Source organism: Salarias fasciatus, chromosome 3 (genome assembly GCF_902148845.1).
Source record: "Salarias fasciatus chromosome 3, fSalaFa1.1, whole genome shotgun sequence".
NCBI lineage: Eukaryota > Metazoa > Chordata > Actinopteri > Blenniiformes > Blenniidae > Salarias > Salarias fasciatus.
In genome coordinates this window covers 22750180-22775915 of record NC_043747.1, presented here as the reverse complement: position 1 = coordinate 22775915, position 25736 = coordinate 22750180, and the positions used below count along the sequence as shown (strand labels likewise).

The window sequence follows — 25736 nt, the reverse complement described above, 5'->3', positions numbered from 1 at the left end:
ATATATATGTTCGATTTGAATGTACTACTTGGCGTCCACGCGTATCTAGACACCTACATCTAGATATCTATGTCTATATGTCGAGGCGGTAGTGTGACGAGAGCTACAGAAGCCGCAGTGTTGTTGTTTGTGTGTTTTTTCGACTGATGATGCTCAATGCTAATGCTGCTTTTGCTAAAGAGAAAATCATTCAAAGTTCTCATCCACAACATCTTCATCTGACAGATATTCGTCCATTTTACACTACATTGGAAAAAAAAAGCACCGTGTGTCGCCTCAGGTTGATGATGAGCCGTCCTGTCCATGCGCGCTGCAGCCGTAAACAAAGCTTTCAGTTCAGAGGTCAACAAAACAACCAAAACATTTATCTCTGTAATATGCTTGAAAGAAGTCCAGGGGCCTTTGGCAGCGTGAGGATGTTTATTCCAAGAGCAGGAATCAGAAACATGCGTTAGAATCGACAGTTGAAAAAACACACCACAAAACAACACTGTGGCTTCCGTAGCTCTCGTCATGTTCTATAAGATATCTATGCTCGTCACACTACTGCCTAGATATATAGATATCTAGATGTAGGTGTCTAGATACGCGTGGATGCTAAGTAGTACATTCAAATCGAACATATATCTGCATATATGACACATCTTGCGACACCGGGCTGTCATGGAGGAGAGCCGTGAGCGGACCATGATGAAATATTGGTGAAACTAATGAGTTTTTGGAGCTGTTTTGCTAGCGGCGCTATACATGCCCAATCTGCTAACAGTATAGGGATGTGCGCCACTTGATTTTGGATGTAACTTTCTCCCAAAGCACTGTTCGGATCAGAAAAGCCTTCTGTGTGAGTATATTGTTGTACTTCATTCCATACACAACATGAAAACTGTTTGAGCCGAACTTATCCTTTAAGTTTTAAATAGTAACCTTGTTTAATATTCTTTCAGTGCCGTGATAGGGTTTCAAATTTACAGTGTTATACTTTGCCAATGTTGTAATCAAGTAGTTTATCCACATTCTGTCCCCTAGAGGGGGTACAAACAGGACAACCAATCCGTTTTTTTTAATTAAGCAGCAGCTGAACACACTTTTCGTCCTTCAGTGAAGTGTATATCTATGAGAGCTGTTCAATCACTCAGACCTCTGACAGATGTTCACAAACTGTTTTTCAAGGGCCAGGACATCCAACCACCTTTACTTCAACATTTTGAATGGCATGTTCAAAACACCTGGAACTCCATGTTCTCTCCTTCATGTCCACATGAACCCAAAGTCAAACCAGACAAGATGAGCTGAAGCTCTGATGTCAAACAGAAGGAATCCAACAAAGTGTCCTGTCTCATAGCAACTTCCTGTCTTCTCTCTGTCTCATTACAGACTTTCTGACTGTGGACTCTCTGATTCTGACTGTGAAGTGATCTCCTCAGCTCTGAAATCTGACTCCTCCCATCTGAAACACCTGGACCTGAGTGACATCAGGCTGAATGATTCATCAGTGAAGATCCTGTGTTCTGGACTGGAGAGTCCAAACTGTAAACTGGAGACTCTGAGGTCAGTTCACTGTCTGAAGTGTGTGTGTGTGTGTGTGTGTGTGCGTGCGTGTGTGTGTGTGTGTGTGTGTGTGTGTGTGTGTGTGTGTGTGTGTGTGTGTGTGTGTGTGTGTGTACGGGTATTTCTGTCCTTGTGGGGACCAAATGTCCCCACAAGGATAGGAAAACCTGGCACGACCTACCTCGTGGGGACATTTTTTTGGGTCCCCATGGGGGGAAACAGTGTTTTCTTGGCCATGTTGTTGTTACTGAAAAAAGTAAAAGTGCTAAAACATTTCTTTAGGGCTACGCTTTGTTTTGGTGTGGGTTAGGGTTAGGGTAAGGGTCAGGGTTAGGGGCTACAAATGAATGGGAGTCAATGGAATGTCCCCACGAGGATATAAATACACACGTGTGTGTGTGTGTGTGTGTGTGTGTGTGTGTGTGTGTGTGTGTGTGTGTGTGTGTGTGTGTGTGTGTGTACTTTGTTTCCGAGTGTTTGTTGTTAAACTCAGTTCTTGTGTGTCCATGAAAAGGAAAAAGAGCAAGGAAAAGAGAAGTCCTTGGTGTGTAGCTGCTGTGTTAACTGGAGATCTGAGATGTTGGCTTCAGTTCAAACAGACTCTTCCAGTCTGAACCTCTTGAATTAATTCAACATTAAACTTTGTCCTCTTGTCTCACTTCTTTCTCTCTTTATTTAGATTGGAATGTTGCAGTTTTTCAAAGAGCAGCTGTTCTTCTGTGGTCTCAGCTCTGAAGTCCAATCCCTCCCTCCTAAAATATCTGGAGCATCTGGATCTGAGCGGGAACCAGCAACTGGATTCAGGAGTTGAGCAGTTGTGTGGTTTTCTGGAGAGTCCACTCTGCAGTCTGCAGACTTTGAGGTCAGACTCCATGTTTGAGTTTGTTTCAGTGAAAGTAGTGCTGACACTAAAGTGCAGACATAAGGCTGATCTGAGAGTGATCCACACTGAGGATCTCCATGAGAAACAGACTTCTTAGAAGAAGAAGAAAGGTGCTGCAGTGGATCTTTAATTGTGAACCTCTGTTCCATGTTGACCTTCAGCTTTCAAAGCAGGCTGATCTCTGATGGAACAAGCTGTCATTGATCTCCCAGCTGGAGCTCCAAACTGTCACCAGCTCTGCAAAGTCTTGACTTCTTAGCTTTATATCCAGTAACCTTGGCTGTTGACATGGCCTCCACTGGGCTCTGCTTCAGTTTTGTGTTTTCATCAATTCAGCTCTCCAAAAGAACAATGATCCAGTAACTGAGGATGAATGAATGAATGAACGAATGAATGAATGAATGAATTTTATTAAAGTGTCATGCACTCAATGTGCCCAGCCCACATGGGCTTATAAGACACTAAACATATACAGCATTGCATAGTGTGCAATCAAATATACAACACATTTTTTCTCTTTTCCCAAGCTTTACAAATAAAGTTGGCTGTATGAAAAACTCCCTTTCTAAAACATATTTCCAGTTTATCATAATCATTTAAGAAAAAGAAATTATTACAAGACAAACTCATTTTTTCAAAAAAATACATTCCTGAATTCATCATAGAGAGGACAATGGAACATGACATGAATCTCATCCTCAGTTTGTTTTAAGTCACAGAGCAGGCACAATCTCTGTTCCTCAGGTTCACCTCTAAACTTGCCTGTTTCTATGGCCAGAGGTAAAGTACCAACACGTAACTGGGCGCAGAGAGATCTTTGGGTTTTGGACAGATTTTGTTCAACATATTTTTCAACGTCATATGTGTTTTTTATAAGGCAATAAGTTCTTAATTTGGGCTTATTCCATATTTCTGAAAAATATTTCTGCAAACCATTTTTCTTTACAGATGGGTAAAAGACTTAAAGCCGAGGTCTCTACAGTTCTTAACTTTGTTCAGTAAAGACCCCACAGCTCTACCAGCTGAGTCAGATAGAACACCTATGGCTGGTTTAAAGGTCAAATGTTTATCCAATATCAGGCCAAGGTATTTATACTCATTTGTATATGCCAATGGTGTTAAACCAAATTTAAATACAAATGGTTCTCTTTCATAGCATTCGTTCCGTGTCTCACATTGGGAACACCTACAGCGTGACCTCATCAGAAGCTCCTCTTGCACTCCGCCAGCCATGATTGGCTGGAGTCAAGCACGTCAGTGTCAGAGAGGGTGGAGACCCTTCCCCTATAAATAGTCCTGACACTGCGCTTCCCGTCATTTTAAAACCTCTTCTTGCTATGAGCAGAAGTTCCGTACCTCCTCACTTGCACTAGCTGCTTAACCGGGACCTAGCTTAACCGTCCACAGAACGAGCAAAAGACTTGGTCGCTGGGCGCTGGGTTCTCGGCTTGACACAGAAGCCGAGTGATACTGGTCAGACTAGCCTGTCTCCAAACAGTAGTCTGAGCCGCTGGTGAAAATAGCAATATTTTCAACGACAAAAGCAACCGAGTGGCAACACTCCCGAGTAGCAATACTCAGGGGCATTAGCTTTACCAGCTAACGCTGACGAAAAGTAGCAATACTCCCGCTATAAGCCCCTGGAAGTCGCAAGACTTCCAGCTTGCTCCCGCTACCCACTAGCCTAGCCAGGTTAGTGTTAGCCGGTGCAGCATAGCCCGCTTCACAGCTTTGCAGCTGTAGGTGAGCATGGCTAACGCCGTCGCCGCCATGGAGGCCGAGGCTAAACCAAAGGCACAAGCCTGCCCCTGCGGTAATAAAATATAGAGCTGGGACACTCACCCGATGTGTTTCGTGTGTCTCGGCTTGAAACATGCCCAAGCCGCCTTTGAGTCCTGGGAAGAGTGCATCCACTGTGTTCGCCTCTCCCTCAAAGTGCTTCGTCGCCACCTGGCTCGTTTAACGGATTTGTCTGGTGGCGACCCGGTAATGGCTTCCACCGCAGCAGGGCAAGAGCCGACGGACCTCATGGAGGTGGCCCCCGAAGCTGAGGCTGGACCCAGCTGGGGGACCAGCTCGACTTTATAGATCCGCTGCCCATTGATGATTCCAACCTCACAACAGGTCTGCTGGGTTACGTCGTTGAAGCGGCAGACAGCGGCTCAGGCGGAGGATCGGATCTTCTCATGACAGATGAGGCAGAGGACGATTCCTCACTGGCTCTGTCGGTCCGGGTTGCAAAACCCCAAACCACAATGACAGCTCCGGCAGGAGACGGGGATTCCACTTCCCCGGTGATGGACTTAGACCTGCAGGATGTGTGCAAACGCGCCACGGCTAAGCTCCACATCCAGTGGCCTGAGGCGCAGCCTGAGGTGACGTGCTCCCCTTTTGATGGGAAAAGGTTGCCGAAGGTGAAAAGATCAGTCAAACAGCTACTGCTGATTTTTCCAGAGCTGCTGGATGAACTCACTGTCTCGTGGCGCGACAAGCCGTACAGGGAGAAACACCCCGTGGCAGGCAGCTCCGTGCTCGACTGCGAGGGAATGGAAAGTCACGGTCTCCGTAAAATCCCTCTGGTGGAGCCCGTGGTGGCGGCTCATCTCCACCCGAAAACATCACTGTCCTCCCCGGGGTGCACACTCCCAAACAGTGCAGACCGCTTCCAGTCCAGCCTCACGGCGAAGGCGTACAGAGCGGCAGCACTGACAGCCCGGGCTGTCAACGCAACCTCCCTCCTGATGGCTTATCAAGCGGAGCTGGAGGAGGAGATGACAGCCAAGCCAGACCCGACACTGTGGGAGGAGATGTGCATCATCACCGACCACTGCCTCCACCTGCAGAAGGTGGCGATCCAGGCACAGGGCAGAGCGATGGGGCTGATGGTTCTGCAGGAGAGGGCGCGCTGGCTAAACCTCACCACCCTGATGACGAAGGTGAAGGAGGATCTCCTCGATACTCCTATTTCACCCCAGGGTCTCTTCGGCTCGGCAGTAGCCTCCATGCAGAAGAGGTGTGAGCAGAAAAAGTGGGAGGATTAAGCCCTGAAGCTGTGTTTGCCGAGGAGGGCGCCGTCCTCCAAGCCTCCAGCTCCCCGCCAATCCTATGCCAAGGCAGCGGCTCGGCCACCACCACCCGCTTTCAAGATCCCCAGGGTGCCCAAACCTCAGTCTGCACCCCAGGCCCCGCGAGCAGGTTCACAAAGCTCGGTTCTGTTCGGCGTCTGGATGTCGGAATGTTCGACCCGGCTCAGCGCCCCATAAAGAGAAGCGGAGACAGCATCCAGCAGGTGGAATCCCCCAGCGGTCCACTAATATGTCTCACAAGTGCTTCTCATTGTTGTACAGCATTAAACTTGTTTCCACTGTCGCATCCAGGCACGTTGCCGAGGGCGCAGTTACAAAAAATGAAAAAGAAAACAAAAACTTTGTTGAAAAACAAAATTTGTCATGTCCCGGAGGGAGTGATTCGTCTCTCCGGCACAGACGAGCCTGTGACGCAAGTCTCGGCTCGCGCATGCGCAGTACCGAACAAGCAGCTCCGCGCGGCGGTGCTGCTAGAGGGCGCCGGTACTCCATGCATGACAGATTGGCCTGTCAGCCCGCTGTCACTGCAGATAGCAGGCTGGTCAGAGTGCACAAACTCGGAGTGGGTTATCAGGACACTGAGAAGGGGATACTGGCTCCAGTTTGCTGTAACACCTCCGCAGTTCAGAGGAGTAATTCAGTCACAAGCTCATGGCGACACTGCTCGTTTTCTGCAGGAAGAGATTTCTTCTCTGTTAGAGAAAAGAGCTATAAGAATTATTTCTCCCGAACACCGCCAGAGTGGGTTTTATTCAAGATATTTCCTGGTTCCCAAGAAGAGAGGTGGCGGCAAACGTGCAATTTTAGATCTCAGAGATCTAAACAGTCACCTCAGGAAATACAAATTCAGGATGTTAACGCACGCCTCCCTGCTGCGTTTTCTGCGACCAGGCGATTGGTTCACCTCAATCGACCTTGAAAGACGCTTATTTTCACATCCCAATATACCCACCACACCGAAAATATCTTCGGTTCGCCTTTCAGGGGACAAGTTACGGATATCTATTTCTCCCGTTTGGTCTGTCATTGAGCCCGAGAGTGTTTGTGAAATGTACGGAGGCGGCGGTGGGACCCCTGAGGGGGCGGGGTCTCCGCGTCGCCACGTACATCGACGATTGGCTCATTGCGGCATCCTCCCGCCAGGAGGCAGCAGATCACACAAGGCAACTCACGGCACACCTGTTGAATCTCGGCTTCAATTTGAACCTAGAAATGATTGTTTTTCTTCCTTGTCAGAAAATCACGTTCATAGGCCTGCTAATAGACTCAGCTCAGGCCAGAGTGAGACTGACTGGAGAAAGGCTACTAGAGTGACTATAGACATCAATAGACTTGTTTAGTTTAATTATGACGGGTGTACGATAATTTTCCTCAAAATACACTAATTTTATGTCTTTGGTACGATAATCCTACATTTCCCACCTGGCAACACTGGGCGTGAGTGGCGTCTCCACCACAGCGGCTAAGCTAACAACAACCGTGTCACTTACAGCCACGGTCGGCACATGTGAAAACTGCGGGAGAGTGAGGCGCTGCCCACCCAACACTCAGTCCAGCACTAAAATAAGAAGCTCAGCAAACTTACCATCTGCCGGGAGATGAATAAACAAATCCCCCACCCAGAGGAGATGCCACAGCGGTGCCAACTCATCTTCTGTGTCTGTCTGTGTGTGTAAAATGAATTCATTCCATGAGGTCTCATCAGCTAATAGAACAGGTTGAGGCAAGAGTTGTACAAAGTAAACTATACATTGTTTCCTTCTATTTCTTGTTAAGCTCAGCTCATATGTGTCGATGAAAAAGAGAAGAAGTCCTCGGTTTGTAGCTGCTGTGTGAGCTGGAGATCTGAGATGTGTCTGAACAGAACTCTTCTCCTCCTGTTGGCTTCAGCTGTTTGAACTTTACATTGCTGAACTCTTCCTGTCTGAACCTGCTTTAGCTCTCAATGACTTCAGCATTAAACTTCATCTTCGTCATCTAATCTCACTTCTTTCTCTCTTTATTCAGGTTATTTAACTGCAGGTTGCTGGAGATCAACTGTTCTTCTGTAGCCTCAGCTCTGAAGTCCAACCCCTCCCTCCTGAAACATCTGGACCTGAGTAGGAACCAGCTGCAGGATTCAGCAGTTGAGCAGCTGTGTGGTTTTCTGGAGAGTCCACTCTGCAGTCTGCAGACTCTGAGGTCAGACTCCATGTTTGAGTTTGGTTTCAGTGAAAGTTGTGTTGACACTAAAGGGCAGACATTAGGCTGATCTGAGAGCGATCCACACTGAGGATCTCCATGAGAAACTGAGACTTCTTCTCTGTGCTTTAGTCCTGTGACTGTGGCAGAGCCGTGTGCAGCTCCACATTTCAAAGCTTGCTAGAAAAAGAAAGGTGCTGCAGTGGATCATTGACTCTGAACCTCTGACATGCTCCATGTTGACCTTCAGCTTTCAAAGCCAGCTGATGTCTCCTGGATCAAGCTGTCACTGATCTCCCAGCTGGAGCTCCAAACTTTCTCCGACTTTTGACTTGTTAGCTTTATGTCAAGTAGCCTTGGTTGTTGGCATGTCCTCCACTGGCCTCTGCTTGTTTGGTGTTCACATCAGTTCAGCTCTCCAAAAGAACAAAGATCCAGTGACTGAGAGGAATAACCGTAGTTCTTCTTTCAGTTCCTCGGGGCTTCACCCTTCTTTAGAAGAATGAATGGAAAAAAATTCAGCCAACAGAAGTAAAATGATTTGGAGCTCTGTATAAAATAGGTTGAATTAGATATTATTTTTTTTATTGCTCTACATTAATATAAACAAAATGTACTTGGTGTGTGCGTGTGTGTGTGTGTGTGTGTGTTTGTGTGTGTGTGTGTGTGTGTGTGTGTGTGTGTGTGTGTGTGTGTGTGTGTGTGTAATGAATTCATTCCATCAGGTCTCATTAGCTAATAGAACAGGTTAAAGCAAGAGTTTTACAGTCAGAGTAAACTTTGCTCTGTTTACTGGTGTTTTTTGTGAAACTCACCTCATGTGTGTCCATGAAAAAGAAAAGAAGTTTGGTTTGTGTGTAGTTGCTGTGTCAGCTGGAGATCTGAGATATGTCTTAAAAGAGCTCTTCTTCTCCCGTCGTTTCAGCTGTGTGGGCTTTACATTTCTAAACTCTTTAGTCTGAAACTCCTTCAGCTCTCAATGATTTCAACATTAAACTTTGTCATCTAATCTCACTTCTTTCTCTCTTCATTCAGATTGAAAGACTGCAATTTGTCAAAGATCAGCTGTTCATCTGTGGCCTCAGCTCTGAAGTCCAACCCCTCCCTCCAGAAACATCTGAAACATCTGGACCTGAGTAGGAACCCTCTGCAGGATTCAGCAGTTGAGCAGCTGTGTGGTTTTCTGGAGAGTCCACTCTGTGGTCTGCAGACTCTGAGGTCAGACTCCATGTCTGAGTTTGTGTTTCAGTGAAAGTTGTGTTGACACTAAAGGGCAGACATCAGACATCAGACATCAGACTGATCTGAAAGTGATCCACACTGAGGATCTCCAGGAGAAACTGAGACTTCTTCTCTGTGCTTTAGTCCTGTGACTGTGGCAGAGCCGTGTGCAGCTCCTTATTTCAAAACTTGCTAGAAGAAGAAAGGTGCTGCAGTGGATCATTGACTGTGAACCTCTGACACACTCCATGTTGACCTTCAGCTTTTAAATCAAGCTGATCTCTCTTGGATCAAGCTGTCACTGATCTTCCAGCTGGAGCTCCAAACTGTCACAAACCCGACAAACTCTTGACTTGTCTTTATGTCAAGTTATATTGGCTGTTGATATGTTCTCCACTGGGCTCTGCCTCTGTTTGGTGTTCACATCAATTCAGCTGCCCAAAAAAACAACGATCCAGTAACTGAGTAGAATAACCACAGTTCTTCTTTCAGTTCCTCAGGGCTTCAGCCTTCTTTAGAAGAATGATCTGACAACAACGGTCAGTCTGATCAGTCTCATCTAAATATGATTAACATTTAAACTTTGAATCATAGCCTCTTTTATTTTTGAAATTTGCACAGGAAACAATGAATTTGACTCTGGTGCATCTGTCACTCCTTTTGCACAATAAAATGTCAACATTCTAGAATCACATTATCATAAAATCATAACGCATGAATAAATTCATATTTCCAACAGAAGTTGGTACCTGGAATGTCACCTCGTTGGCGGGAAGGAGCCTGAACTTGTGTGGGAGGTTGAGAAGTACCGACAAGATATTATTGCGCTCACCTCCGCACACAGCCTGGCCTTTGGAACCCAACCTCTCAAGAGAGGCTGGGCTCTCCACTCCTTTGGCATTACCTATGGTAAGAGGCGGCAGCCTGGTGTGAGTTTGCTTATAGCTCCACAGGTCAGATGTCATGTGTTGGAGTTCGCCCCACCGAACTAGAGGGTCAGGTCCCTGTGCCTTTGGGTCGGATATAAATGCCTCACTGTTGTCTGGGCGTATGGGCCAAACAACAGTGTAGCATATACCCAGTCTTCTTAGAGTCCCTGGAAGCGATGCTCGACAGTGCTCCAACTGTGGACTTCATTGTTCTACTGAAAGACTTCAACGTCCACTTGGGAAGCCACAGTGAGACCTGGTGGGGAGTGATTGAGGCACATGACCTTCTTGATTTGTCTCCAAGAGGTTTTCTGTTGTTGGACTTCTGTGCCACAGCTTGTCCATAACGAACACCACTTTCGGGCACAGGGGTGTTCATAAGTGCATGTGGCACCAGGACACCCTAGGTTGGAGATTGATGATCGACTTTGTTGTGTTATCCGACCTCTGACCGCATGTCTTGGACACTCGTGTGAAGAGAGGAGCAGAGCTGTCGACCGATCACCACCTGGTGGTGAGTTGGATTCGCTGACGGAGGAGGAAACTGAACAGACTTGGCAGACCCAAATGTGTCATGAGGATTAGTTGGTAATGTCTGGTGGAACCCTCTGTCAGCACGGTTTTCAACTCCCACCTCCTGGAGAGCTTCTCCCAGATCCAGAGGGAGGCTGGGGACATTGAGTCCGAGTGGACCATGTTCTCCACCTCCGTTGTCGAAACTGCTGCTCAGAGCTGTGGTCGCAATGTTTCCATTGCCTGCTGTGACGACAGCCCCCAAACCCAGTGGTGGACACCGGAAGTGAGGGCTGCCGTCAAGTTGAAGAAGCAGCTGACAGGTACCGGCAGGCCAAGCAAACTGCAGTCCGAGTGCTTGTGGAGGCAAAAACTAGGGGCTGGGAGGAGTTTGGGTAGGCCATGGAGGAGGACTACCGGTCATCGTTGAAGAAATTCTGCCAACCGGTCTCAGGAGGGGAAAGAAGGTCTCCACTAACACTGTCTACAGTGGAGGTGGGGAGCTGCTGACCTCAGCTGGGGATGTTATCGGATGGTGGACGGAATGCTTCTAGGATCTCCTCAATCCCGTCGTCACGTCTTCTGTGAAGGAAGCAGAGGCTGAGGTCTCAGAGATGGATTCATCCATCACCCAAGCTGAAGTCACCAAGGAGGTTGGTAAGCTCCTCTGTGGCAAGGCATCGGGGGTGGACGAGATTCGCCCTGAGTATCTTAAGTCTCTGGATATGCAGGAGCTGTCTTGGTTGATACGTCTCTGTAACATCTCATGGCTGTCAGGGACAGTGCCTCTGGATTATCAGACCGGGGTGGTGGTTCCCTGTTTTAAAAAGTGGGACCGGAGGGTGTGCTCCAACTATAGGGGGAATCACACTCCTTAGCCTTCCTGGGAAAATCTATTCCAGGATACTGGAGAGGAGGATTCAACCAATAGTTGAACCACAGATCCAAGAGGAACAATATGTTTTTTGTCCTGGTTTTGAAATACTGGGCCAGCTCCACACTTTCCATCGGGTGCCGGAGGGTTTGTGGGAGTTCGCCCAACCAGTTCACATGTGTTTTGTAGATTTGGAGAAGGCATTTGACCGTGTCTCTCATGGTATATTGTCAGTGGTGCTTTGGGATTGTTGAGTCTGGAGCCCTTTGCCAGGAGCCTTCCGGTCTCTGTATGACTGGAGTCGGAGTCTGGTCCGCATTGACGGCAATATGTTAGCTCTGGTCCCGGTGCATGTTGGAATCCGGCAGAGCTGCCCTTGGTCACCAGTTCTGTTCATAATATTTATGGGCATAACTTACAGGTCCACCCAGGGGCTGGAAGAGGTCTGGTTCAGGGACCACACGATTTCATCTCTGCAGATGATGTTGTCCTGTTGGCTTCATCAAACCTGGACCTACAGCATGCACTGGGGTGGTTTGCAGCCAAGTGTGAAGTTATGGGGATGAGGATGAGCACCTCCAAATCCAAGGCCATCGTCCTTGACCAGACGAAGGTGGTCTGCCTGCTCCAGGTGGAGAGAGCCTGCACCAAGTGGAGGAGTTCACTCATAAAGGGGTCTTGTTCACGAGTGGGGGGAGGATGGAGTGTGAGACTGACAGGCGGCTCCATTCAGCATTTGCAGTGATGCGGTCGTGGTATTGCTCCATTGTGCTCAAGAGGGACCTGAACTGAAAGGTGAAGTTATTGATTCACCTGTCAGTCTACAGTGGTCATGAGGTCTGGGTCATGACCTAAAGGACAAGATCATGGAAGGATTTGAAGTTCTGTGTAGAAGAGATTGTTCAAAACAATATCAAAAATAAAAAAGCTTTTGTACTTCCACAAAAATATATCCAAAAAGTGTGTGTTTGTGTGTGTGTGTGTGTGTGTGTGTGTGTGTGTGTGTGTGTGTGTGTGTGTGTTAGGAATTTATTCCATTAGGTCTCATCAAGAAACAAAGTCGGTTGAATCAAGAGTGGTGTAGTCAGTGTAAACTTTTATTTGCATCCTGGTCTTTGCTGTTAAACTCAACTCATGTGTGTTCAAGAAAAAAACATTTTCTTGGTAGCCGCTGTGTTAGCTGTAGATCTGAAATGCGTCCGTGAAAAGAGCTCTTCTCCTCCTGCTGGCTTCATCTGTTTCAACTTTACATCTTCAAACTCCATTATAAACCTTCTTTCTCTCAATGACTTCAGCATCACACTTTGTCCTCTAATCTCACTTTTTCTCTTTTTATTTAGCTTGGAGGGCTGCAGGTTGTCAGTGGCCAGCTGTTCTTCTGTGGTCTCCACTCTGAAGTCCAACCCCTCCCTCCTGAAATACCTGAAGCATCTGGACCTGAGTACGAACCATCTGCGGGATACCGGAGTTGAGCAGCTGTGTGGTTTTCTGGAGTGTCCACTCTGTGGTCTGCAGACTCTGAGGTCAGACTCCATATTTGAGTTTGTTTCAGTAAAGTTGTGTTGACACAGAGTGCAGACATCAGGTTGATCTGAGACTGATCCCCACTGAGGATCTCCATGAGAAACCAAGCCTTCTTCTCTAGTCTTTAGTCCTGTGACTGTGGCAGAGCCGTGTGCAGCTCCACATTTCAGAGCTTGCTAGAAAAAAAAGGTGCTGCAGTGGATCATTGACTGTGAATCTCTGACATGCTTCATGTTGACCTTCGGCTATTAAATCAAGCTGATCTCTCCTGGATCAGGCTGCCACTGATCTCCCAGCTGGAGCTCCAAACTGTCACAAACCCGACAAACTCTTGACTTGTTTGCTATATGTCAAGTAGCCTTGGCTGTTGACATGTCCTCCACTGGGCTCTGCTTCTGTTTGGTGTTCAAAAGTACATATATGTAGTAACCAGGTTTGGGAGGGTTACTTTAAAAATATAATCCAGTACAAGTTACCGGATTACTTTTAGATTAGTTCACCAGTAAACATAACAGTAAAGACAAAGAAATAGAATGTGTCATCTGCTAAGTATGTTGACAGTTCTTATACACAGCAAACACAAAATGTTCTTGGTGGTATGAATACATGCTGAACCCTGTGTGTGTAGCCCCAATTAATATCAGTAACAGCAGGGGCGGTTTTTGTAATGGACAATGTTGGCAAGCACCCAGGGCGCAATCACTGAAGGGAGTGCCCCATGTCTGTTACGGCAGGTGAAACAGAGGCTCAGACGCAGATAGGCAAACTGACACCAGTGGACTGAGTTTAAAGGGTTTATTGACTTGGCCTGGTCCAAGGCCCGAGTCTGAGTCGGCGGCTGTGCCACCGGCAGGTGTGGACGGGTCTGAGGTTCTGGAGGCCTGGTGAGCAGGTGGCAGGCGAGGGGGTAAAACGAGGCGGTCCAGGCTGCAACCGAGAAGGTACGAGGTCAAGGCACAGCGTCCAACCCAGGCTTGGAAAACTCACAGACAGAAAAACTGACTGAGGTGGAACAACGCTCCCTCATCGGAGAGTGGACTGCAGCCAGCCTAAGTAGGCAGCATCACAGGTGTAACAGATGAGGCCACTCCCCGGACAGGTGACGCCAATACACTGATGAGCCGCCCACACAACCTGCTCACCGACAGGAGAGGGGAGAGAGAGAGAGAGAGAGAGAGAGAGAGAGAGCAGCAAGGCAGACCCACTCCCTCGTAACAGAGGAGTGGGCATGACAATGTCTGTATGTACAGCATGCATCAGCGGGTTGTCATAGATTCACTATATGGGCTCTGATGGTTTCCTGACTGGAAGAGTTGTCCAGTCAGAGTAAACTCTGCTTTGTTTTGTGGTGTTTGTTGTTGAACTCAGTTCATGTGTGTCCATGAAAAAGAGAGAAGTCCTTGGTGTATAGCTGCTGTTTGAGCTGGAGATCTGAGGTGTATCTGAAAGGAGCGCTTCTCCAACTGTTGACTTCAGCTGTTTGGACTTTACATTTCTAAACTCTTCAAGTGTGAACCTTCTTCAGCTCTCATTGAATTCAACATCAAACTTTGTCCTCTAATCTCACTTCTTTCTCTTTTCATTCAGGTTGAAGGACTGCAGGTTGTCAGAGATCAGCTGTTCTTCTGTTATCTCAGCTCTGAAGTCCAACCCCTCCCTCCTGGAACATCTGGACCTGAGTGGGAACCAGCTGCAAGATTCAGCAGTTGAGCAGCTGTGTGGTTTTCTGGAGAGTCCACTCTGTCGTCTGCAGTCTCTGAGGTCGGTTGACTGTTACTGTAATTGAAGTAGACATGTTTGTCAGTGTGACAGGGTCCATCTGGGAAACATCACATATATATGGCATAGTTGATGTTGACCATTTAAATGCATGTATTTCACCACCACTCCAAAAGTACAAGTGACAAAAATACTTGTAAGGTTGAAAAACAGAACATAAGAAAGTACTTACAAATTTACAGGAGTCTTTAGTCTGGTTTGAGCTCTTCCATTGCTCCTTTCACATTCAACAACAAAAAACAGCAATATGTTTGCAGTCACAAAAACACACAGTACCTGCAGCTGTACTTTCAGCTGTGTGTCTGACCCTGATACTCTCTCTGACTGTGCCTGTCACAAGCCAAATTGCTCCATTGTATTTGATAAGCCCCTCTGTCTGGATGTGACACAATAAAAATAGACTCCGAATCCATATTTGTGGCCACTGGACAAACAGAACATCGTATTATACAATCTGCAAAGAAGTCCGTAACCCCTTCACCCACACACCAAGAAAAAAGGGGGGGAAAAAACAGCCAACAGTGTCATATTCTTTATTTGTAAATCAGTTATAACATAATTCTCTGTACAGATAAGTCCGTTATAAATTGTAAAAAGGGTGTCCAAATCCGATAGAAGTCCTCAATTTTTCCTTTAGCCAGGTAGGTCAATTTTCCTTGGCAAGATAACAAGTCATGTCTTTAATCCATTAATTGAGGGTTCGTCCATGTATGTCCTTCCATCTGAGAGAGATGATACGTTTTGTCTGCAACAGGCAGATGTTCAACAGCTTCCTTTTCCTTCCATGTAGTTGGAACTGTTCATGGAGAACATGAAAAATACACAATTTTGCATTTAGAGCGACAGCATGTTCTACTAACCTTGAGATTAATACAAGAGTTTCTTTCCAAAAAGTGTCTCTCATGAAAAATCACTTCTCAGTGGGCACAGAATTGGAATTCTGGGAATCCCTTCAATTCTCCATCAGCAGAAGAAATTGATTGCTTGACTCTTTTTGGAATTTTTTTTCTCCGAGAATGTTTTTTTGATGTTCTACCTCCTTGAAAGTTTCGGTCATCAAAATCCCTCCCAATTTTGCCAACAGAGAGAACATCAGTCTTTCATCCACCTAGTATACTTACATTTAGATAATATTTAATCGCTGTGCAAAGTTTGAAAGGATTTCGTTTGTCAGCATTGGAACTCTATGGTCTGCAATATGTGAAGCAGGATTACTCACTGAATGGAAAATCCTATCTTGGTTTGTGTGAATAAAATCTTCATATCAGGATCCTGTCCTTCCCCTGGCAGTATATTGTCTTCCGTGTCCCCTGTCCCCAGTCTGGTCCTTTTCAGACTGTCCCATGTCCCTAAGAAATGTTTTTAAAAATCCTGCTGTCGGTCACAACTTATTCTTGATTTCAGGGTAAAACAGTGTCACATTTTGAATCTAACCTGCTGTACTTTCCTTGATATTTAAGCTATCGTGATGGTTTGTGGTTCATTTTTCTTGTGCTCTTCCTCAGGGACACATTTGTTTTTACTTTTGCAGCACTTTAAATTTTTACTAAAATACTTCATGCTACTGAAGTGTCTGGACATGAGGAGGTGTGTGAATGTTGTGCTGACATGTGGATGATGTGTGTGATGAAGATCCACAACAACAGAGCAGCTCATTGATCAGGACTCAGTAATGTGGAGCTGCTCATTTCTCCATTGTTACGGCTGCTGCCGTATTGTGTTGTGTGTGTGTACATGCAGGTGTGGCTGTTTCTCTCCCTCTGCTTCACCTCCAGGAATGGAGGTGATAATTGAATAATTGGCTGAGGCACCAGACCATCAGGGAGGATACGGTGGCCTCCAATCACGGATGGCCATGGGAGGAGCCTCATCCTCAAAAGCTTCGCGGGAGGATCAGTCTGGGAGAGGCCGTGTCTGATCAGTGACCCGTCTCTCCTTGTTCGTCTGGCTCGGCTGTCGAAAACTGATCTCTGTGTTCGGCCTTGAGTTTGTTGAACTGCCTGTGCAGTTGTGTGGCCGTTTAGTTAGCGTTTGCTTTGTTTGTCAGTAGGGATCACCTTTTGTAGTAGTTTTGTTTCCCCTCATTTTGTTGAGTTCGGCTTTTGGTGTCCCTTAGTTTCTGTAACCCTTTTTTACTTATTAAACACCTCTGTTTACCTTCAACATCTGGGTTTATGTTACTTCCTTCCTCCTTTAAGAGCCCTGGTCGTAACATCCATCAACACATCTGATTGGTTCCTCATTGATTCTGCTGCTCTCTCTCTTTCTTCAGGTTGGAGAACTGCAGTTTGTCAGAGATCAGCTGTTCTTCTCTGGTCTCAGCTCTGAAGTCCAACCCCTCCCATCTGAAGGAGCTCGACCTGAGTTACAACCAGCTGCAGGTTCCAGATGTGCAGCAGCTGGTTGATCTCCAGCAGAGTCCAGACTGCAGCCTGCAGACTCTGAGGTCAGTAGATGGTTGGAGTGAGTCCATGCTGCTTTCAGCAGGTTTGGACTAAACACAGTCAGTGTGAGAACAAAGATCCAGTGTTTGACTCTCAGTGAGGCTGTGAGAGGAGAACGCTGAGCAGCTTCAGCATTGGACAGCAGAGGACACACAGTCAGCCAATCAGAGGAGCCACAGGCTTGTTGTTTTGGTCTGACGGTGGTGGTCCTTCATGACTGCTGCTCTGAACAGGACTGAAGTCCTCACTGCTTCACAGAGACTCTGATCATCTCCTCTCATCTCTCTGCAGGTGGAGGGACTACCAGAGTTTCATCTAGCAGAGAAACCAGCAGAAGATCTGCAGAGTGAAGAGCTGTGAGAGTCCAGCATCGAACCAGAAACACTCTGGATGTGACTCAGAATCATTGTTGAGACTTTGGGTCGCTAAAAAAAAAAAAAAAGGAAAAAAAATAATTGATGGGTTTGGATAATTTTGTTTATATTAAATTGTTTAGAATAAGCTAGAAGTACCGTATTGGCCCGAATATAAGACGATGTTTTTTTCCAGAGATCGTATCCTCAAAAGTGGGGTCGTGTTATAATCGCGGACTTATGCTACGTTCACACCGAACGCGTCGCGGGCGTCGTCGACGCTTGGGACGCCTCGAAGCTGACGCTTGTGACGCTTTAAACACGACGCTTGACACCGGGTGGTCACAAAGCTCGCGACGCTCGCAACGCTCTTGATGCACGTCAGTTAATTGGCGCGCTGGAGGCTGATTTCTGTTTCCAGCAATGGCGGATCGCATCAGGAGAGCGGCTTGGCTTTATTTGTTAAATAAAGCTAGACCGCGTCGTCGTCGGAAAAGTCGCTATTGGCTGCTCTGCTCCTCTCTGATCTGACTGCAGCGGGGAGCGCTGCTGAGACTGACCGCTTCTGAGCGCTTTGGGACGGGGGAGGGGCTCACGCAGCACCCGCTGCTCATTGACGACAGCAACGAGACGTCCTGTCACGTCTCCAGAGCACCAGAGAAGGTTGCTAGATTTGTCGCTAGTTGCTTTTGACAAAAAAACGTCGCCAAGAGGCTTTGGAAAGTCGCCAGATTTAGCGAGAAAGTCGTCAAGTTAGCAACACTGGCCGGCCCGCATCGGTGCTCGGATCACTCGCAGTGACGTAGCACCGGAGGGATCGTCTCTGATTGGTTGATGCTCAGCGGCAGCGCGTCGAAAGTTCAGTTTTCCCAACTCTCAAAAAGCGACGCTCACGACGCTCTTGACGCCGGGGACGAGCGTCGTGGGCGTCGACGCTTGAAACGCTGGAAAAGCGACGCTCATGACGCTCCTGATGCGCCGCCCCGCCGCCCGCCGCTCCACGACGCTCGTCCACCATAGACTTTGCGTAGAAAAGCGCCGCTCACGACGCTTGCGACGCGTCCGGTGTGAATGCATCATTACGGTAGATGGTCAATACGCATCCGCGCCGCTAGATGGAGCCAAAGCATCACTGAGCAGAGAGCGAGTGGAGCAATGAAATGAGATCAAATGATCTGATGAAAAATGATCATCTGGACAACTGAGCAAACAACGGAGGCGAAGTTATGATACCAACTTTAAACTGATGGTGATCAACGCAGCAGAGTCATCAAACAACTGCCAAGCCGCCAGGAGATCTGGTGCAGCAGAGTGCCTCGTCCGATATTGGAGAGCACAGAAAAAAAACGCCTTCAGATGCTAACGCTATGAGAAAAGCTTTCCGTGGTCCCAAGAGCGACGCTTCAGAGAGACTGATAGAAGGGTGAGAGAATACGTCTCTGAAAGACGGAAAGACGGAATGTCCACCACCAGAGCCTGATTCAGCTAAAGGCACTGGAAAGTTATTTACATCATTTTTGCAGTTTTGACCCCTTGAGGCTTCTTGTTTGTTGCTTATTGTTTCTTATTTTGAGAAAGAATATATATTTTTTCATTTATATCTCGTGAAATAATAATAATAATAATGCATTGTTTTTATATAGCGCTTTTCAGGACACTCAAAGACGCTTTACATTGCATTGCATTATTCATTCTCTCCATACTGGGTGGTGGTAAGCTACTGCTGTAGCCACCAGGGGCAGACTGACGGAAGCGAGGCTGCCAATCTGCGCCATCGGCCCCTCTGACCACCACCAACCATTCACTCTCATACTTTCATACATCAAATGTTATCTCAGTTGTGAGTTTTTGAGTTTATAATAATTGTATAATAAAAAGTTGTTTTATGAGTGACCTTACTGTCTTCAGCATTTTTTTTTTCACAAAATGATCTTTGAAAAATAGGGGTCGTGTTATAATCGGACTCATCTTATATTCGGGCCAATACGGTAACACTTTGCATGACCGCAATGCTGTTGATTTAATGTGGATTTGACTAATTTGACAAACTTCTGGTCAGATATTTTCAATGTTTATTTAATTATTTCATTTAAATTCATACATCATAAAATTAGCATTTTATTATGTCTTTTTCTGTCAGCATACTGTCTTGATATTATTTGTATTTGTGTCCTTTATAAACCACACACAAATCTTTCTGCTTCGTAACACAATAAAAACGTCAATAAAGACTCAGGTCACAACATGGAGCAGGCACTACAGACAGGCGTCACATCTGGCCTGCAGCTGGACCTGTGACCACTGTGTTGATCTGTTGGAAGTCATGTGGAGACTTACTTGAATGAGTGAGAAGGTTTTTCTTGCTATTGTGTTTTTTAGTGACGGTATTCATGTTGACAGTCACTGCTTCTTGAAATAAACTTTACTGGAACTTATATCCATGTTGTGTTTTGTACATAAAGAGAAATTTTTGTGCTTCTGTCAAATAATTTTCAGTGTCTATGAGCGCTGTCTTCTCAAGGTCAGGGGTTGTTTTTGATCATATGGTACAAATGATCTTCACACTTCAAGCTTTTTTTAAGTCCTGTTAAATAAAAAAAAAAAACGTAAGAATTACAGAATAACTGTTAAAAGCAAAGAAGGCGTCAAATTTCTGATGGAAACACATTTTTTGCATGACATTAATACAGTCCAGTGATTTGGGTTAGACAACAAGACTGTAAAGGCTTTACAAAGACATGAGGCAAGAATTTTAGCCTTTTTAAAGATTGTTTTAAACGTATAAGTTTGAAATTCATTTAAACTTTGGTCAGTTTCACATCCAAACTCTTGCTGAAGGCACTACAAAGGGTTAAATGATGGCTCACTGAATAATCATGGTGTTTTTAACATTATTGTTCACTGCGTTTGGAGCAGCACTACTGGACATTAAACATCGTTTGATTGTGTGTATTTTGAATTGTGGGCTGATTTAGAGTCAGACCTGGCAACCCGCTGTGTTTGTGGAGCTGCTGGAGAACTGTGTCTTAAGATAAACAACCTCCCGGTGGTCTTCCGCAGGGGACCAGTGTATTGCTCTTTTACTGTTACAAGTCTTTTTACTGATATTTTTGCGATAAAACCACGATTCTAACTCCAGATATCCGGATGAAACTCCGTCTGTGTCTCCAGGGATCTCTGCTCCATCCTGACTGTTCGTGAGGAAAAAGTGAGTTTTAATGAGCCTCAGCAACTTTCTGCGTCACCAGAGTTTGTTTGACCAACAAAATTAGAGTCACTTCAGTCCAAAAACTCCTCAGATAGGATTAATTCCATGCTTTATGTTGAATATTTGCTCTGAATTTCCATGTTTGTGCTTTATATTTTCTAACGGAGAAATAGTGACTCATGATGAAAGTGAAAGTAAAAAACTGAAATTCTAATAATAATTGAAAGTGGTTTTGTTCTTTTTTTATTCAGTGTTTGGGATTGATTTTGTTATATCTGTAAATATTTTCAAAGTTTTTTGCTTCTTAATCTTGGGCTTCTTCCTGCCTGCATGAACCCCACCCAGTACTGAGATAAACACTTCAAATTACTGTCATGTAATTAGAGAACTGTAGAGGAGAAATTAGGTGGGAGACAAAAGGTGAGGAAAAAACAGCCGTAATATGTTTAAAAGTACAACAAAGTTTATTTTCTTCCAGACCCGCCGACAGAGAGGGACAAACGGGTCTGTTGTCCCGGGCCCAGGGTTGGGGGGGGGAGGCATCCAGCACCCCATTCACGGCTCCTGACACAGCATACAGGCACTGCGCTGCACCATACTGCATAGGAAAACCTGGCACGATGTGCCTTGTGGGGACATGTTTCCGGTCCTAATGAGGAGAAACAGTGTTTTCTTGACCATGTTGTTTTACTAAAAAAAGTGAAAGTGCAAAAACATTTCCTTAGGGTGAGGCATTGTTGTGGTTTGGGTTAGGGTTAGGATCGGGGTCAGGGTGAGGAGTTAGACATGAATGGGAGTCAATGGACGGTCCCCACAAGGATAGAAATACAAGACTGAGCGTGTGTGTGTGTGTGTGTGTGTGTGTGTGTGTGTGTTGAACTGTTTTTTTCCTGATCCTTGTTGCTGCTTTTCTCTTTCAGCCTGACTGAACATGTCTGGTGTGGATGAAGAGGAGGACAGACCAGAGTCTGTGGACAGGTAAGAGACGTCAGCTGCTCCTGCAGAGTCCACGTCCAGAATCCACTGAAACACCAGAACAGAAGAAAAGATGCAGCACTTGGTGTTTTAGTCTGCTGTAGTGAGCGTTCACAACCAATGATCCAACACAACATTTTGACCATGTCTGAAAGTCATAGGCTGTGTGGGTCTGACCTTTGACCTTTGACTCTTTACAACTGAGTTTATGATGAAATTCATTAATCTTGTGTGTGTGTGTGTGTGTGTGTGTGTGTGTGTGTGTGTGTGTGTGTGTGTGGATGTGTGTGTAGATGTCAGCAGCTCAGCAACAAAGAATCTTCAGAATCCAGCAGCTTGTCTCTGAAGAGTGATTGGTCCAAAGAGAATCCACCGTACTTCAGTGATGAACGTGGACCTTCAGACACAAAGTAAGAAACTGTTTCCTTTTTATTTCATCAGTTCCAGTGTGTATTGGTTGTGTTTTGACAAAAAGAAAAATGTGATCATTACACTTTTGAAATCATTTAAGGTGTGATGACAGATTTTAATGCAGTCAGAAAGGAGATTCTCTGATCTTCAATCTAAAATTGGGAGAACTGTTAAAGTCGACTGACCACACCACCAGATGCATTTAACAAACATTTCCTGAGTGAAAGTGTCTGAGAAAGGGGAAACTTGATGTGTAAAACTTGATGTGAAACTTGATTGAAACTTGATGCGGCCTCGGGTCAATATTTGTCCAGCCAACTGAATAGCTGCCCGGATTAGGGGTTTCTTCTGTGTACACAACAGGACCAGAGAGGCCGTAAAATGAAACTTTGCCCAATCAAAGATAAAAATGTTTTTATTCTGATCTCTACTATCCAGTCTTGAACAAAAAAGAATGATTCAAAAAATTGGTGATTCAAAAAAACGATCCACTCTGGAGTCTAAAACAAACACCCCCCCCCCAACAAAAAAACAAACAAAAAAAAAACAAACAAAAACACACACATTAAGAAACTGAATTGCATAACATTTCATAATCATAGCCTGGTGTTCATGTATGGAAGAGCAAAACTTACAAAATTAAAAATAAATACAGAAGTATAAAAATGGAAGAGCTGGAGGAAGTGTCTGGGGATGGGGAAGACTGGGCATCTCTGCTGAGACTGCTGCCCCCGCGACCCGGCCCCGGATAAGCGGTGGAAGATGGATGGATGGTATAAAAATGGTTGAATTTATATGCCAATAAATCATACAAAAGAACAAAAACTGTAAAAACCTGTAAAATGTGACTAAACATACCTGTATCTCTGTTGTTGAAATATGAAGGACAGCATGGAGATGTCGGCCTCTTTCTAAACACAATCGTGCACAAATACTCTATGACTGAACACCTTGCTTCACCTGGTGGTTTCTTGAGCTGTCAAGGAGCTCACCAGCTTGAAGTCAAATTTTATTTGGAAAGCACTTTTCACATACAGTGTAGCACGAAGTGCTTTACAGATAAATAACACAATAAGATTAAAAATAAAAAAAAAACACTGCCCTCTTGACACACACACACGAATGTGGGATTCTATAAAACATTCCTGTAGTTGTGAGGACATCCATTGACAGAATGCATTTCTGAGCCCCTTACACTAACCTTAACCATCAAAAATAAATGCCAAGCCCTCACCCACACCCTAAACCTAACCTAAACTTAATTCTAACCCTAATCCAAAAATCAAATCTTCACCCTCAAGAAGGTCGGTCGAAAAGTGAGGATTGAAAAAATGTCCTGACTTTACTAAAATATTCTCAGGTTTAAAACTCATTCTGGTCTTCGCAATAAGTACACACACACACACACACACACACACACACACACACGTTTGTACTTATATCGTTGTGAGGACACTCATTGACATAATGCACTTCCTCGCCCCTTACCCTAACCCTCGCCATCAAAAATAAATGCCTAACCCTAACCGATGCCCTAAACCTAACCTAAACCCAATTGTAACCCTAAATCAAAAACCAAGTCTTAACCCTCAAAAAGGTCAAAAAAGGCCTTTTGAAAAGTGAGAACTGGCAAAAATGTCCTCACTTTGCAAAGATGTCCTCACTCTGTTGGTGAAAAGTGAATTTTGGTCCTTACTTTTGGATATGTTCAAGAACACACACACACACACACACACACACACACACACACACGCTCAGTCTCGTATTTCTATCCTCGTGGGGACCGTCCATTGACTCCCATTCATGTCTAGCCCCTAACCCTGACCCTTACCCTAATTAGGGGATTCCATGTCTTGTTCTGAGGGTCTCTGAGCGACGGGAGTAGGACCGTTGGAATCGCCTCGGCGAGCTCTACAACATATCTGGCATTGCCATTTTATACCCGGAAAGTGTATGTGGCATTTATTTCCCTAACCATGGGTCCTAGACAAAAACAGGACGTCTAGGTGAATTCGGGGGATTTTTTACAGTCCGGTGATGTGTCTTTTGACTCTCTAGCACCTATTTTTTTTTGTTGCAGTACCACCATTTTACCACTAGGGGGAGCAATTTGTCTGTCGTTTTCTGGAATATAGTTCCACAATTGGTTCAATCTACCACTGTGAGCCGTAGGAACATGCTAGAGAGCTGGGAGTTGGTTTAAACTGCTGTTAGGGGACTCGGGCTCCCTTGGCCACCGTTTCTGAGTGCCTAGGACCTTTCTACCAAAGATTCCAGAACTGAAGATTCCGTTTCCAGAACTGAAGATTCCGTTTCCGGAACTGAAGATTCCGTTTCCGGAACTGAACATTCTGAAAACGAGCTCCAACTCCGCTCAGGAAGGACCGAGAGCTCTGGCAATGACTTCAAATGAAAGCTGAGGGCCTCAGCAGTGCAATGGAAGTGGTTTCAAGTGTCCAACTACAACACTGTAGATTTTGAATAGGGATTCCAGATTGGTCAAGCCTTGACCGATTCTGGAAGGTGCTGTAACTGAGCTCAGGAAAGAGCTAGAGGTGTGGGATTTACTTCAAATGAAAGCTGGGGGGGTCCCTGACAGGTGTGGTATGATGTCATCTCTGTAAACCTGCATAAAAATTTCACCTCATGAATCAGCCCATAGACTGTATGGTGGGATACAGGGGGATGAGCCTTATGTGTCCTGAGGGTCAGTTGGGTCAATTTCCACCATGAATTTTGCGACCCCTTGGGGAGTGGCAACAACCCCAAACACACAACTGTTGGGGTGGTGACTGTCTGTTTTGGGTGTTTTTGGGCTGATCCAAACACTTTGAGCTTCAAAGATGCAATCTGGAAGGGGATTCCAGATTCCAGATTCCAGATTCCAGATTCCAGATTGGGATTCCAGATTCCAGATTCCAGATTCCAGATTCCAGATTGGGATTCCAGATTCCAGATTCCAGATTCCAGATTCCAGATTGGGATTCCAGATTCGGTCAAGCAATGATAACTCCTCTCAGGAAGGAGCTAGATGGCTGGGATTAGCATCAAATGAAAGCTTAGGACCTCAGCAGTGTAATGGTTGCAGTGTCAAGTCTCAAGTCACTTCTTAAAAATCGATGTCATTTTCTGGAAGGGGATTCCAGATTTAGACATCAAATGACCGATTCTGGAATCTGCTATAACTCCTCTCAGGAAGGAGCTAGATGCGTGGGACTGGCTTCAAATGAAAGCTGAGGGCCCTCCGAGTGTAATGGTGGTAATTTCAAGTGTGTAACTTCAATGTTAAGGGTTTTATGGTCAACCCTATGTGTAACCCTAACTCGGTAACCCTACTCCCTAACTGTAACCCTAACAATCCCAAACAATGAGGGCTAGGGTTATGAAAGTTGGATATGTGTCTCACTGGGGGGTGCCTGACAGGTGGGTTGTGGTGTCGTCTCTGTAACCCTAGCAGAAAAATTTGACCTCATGAATCACCCCATAATGTATATGGTTGGACCCATGGGGATGAGCCTTGGGTGTCCTGAGGGTTGGTTCGGTCAATTTCCACCATGAAATTTGGAACCCTTCGGGGACTGGCAACGACCCCGCACACGTGTCTCTTGGGGCAGTGACTGTCTGTTTTGGGTGTTTTTGGGCTGATCCAAACACCCTGAGCTTCAGAAACGCAATCTGGAAGGGGATTCCAGATTTCGTCATTCAATGACCAATTCTGGAATCCTCTGTAACTCCTCTCAGGAAGGAGGTAGAAGTGTGGGCTTGGCTTCAAATGAAAGCTGAGGGCCTTGCGAGTGTAACGGTGGT

At 45.7% G+C, this 25736-nt stretch overlaps 1 protein-coding gene across 7 annotated transcripts in view; it reads left to right on the top strand.

Moving 5' to 3' along the window:
- The window catches only part of LOC115385941 (NACHT, LRR and PYD domains-containing protein 12-like), a 199453-nt gene that overhangs the window by 16120 nt on the left and 157597 nt on the right, over positions 1-25736 (top strand). The window contains exons 8-15 of one of the 7 annotated variants that reach the window (XM_030088048.1): positions 1375-1548; positions 2228-2410; positions 7525-7698; positions 8734-8916; positions 12576-12758; positions 14347-14520; positions 16811-16984; positions 17274-17484. The exons of 1 other annotated variant lie outside the window; for it this stretch is intronic. In XM_030088048.1, coding sequence (XP_029943908.1) covers positions 1375-1548; positions 2228-2410; positions 7525-7698; positions 8734-8916; positions 12576-12758; positions 14347-14520; positions 16811-16984; positions 17274-17301 — 1273 coding nt within the window. In that variant the 3' untranslated portion in view covers positions 17302-17484. Of the gene's footprint in view, positions 1-1374; positions 1549-2227; positions 2411-7524; positions 7699-8733; positions 8917-12575; positions 12759-14346; positions 14521-16810; positions 16985-17273; positions 17485-20333; positions 20544-21463; positions 21522-21811; positions 21929-25736 lie in introns of those variants that run through there. 5 more of the 7 variants (XM_030088052.1, XM_030088051.1, XM_030088050.1 and 2 more) reach the window with 5 other exon arrangements.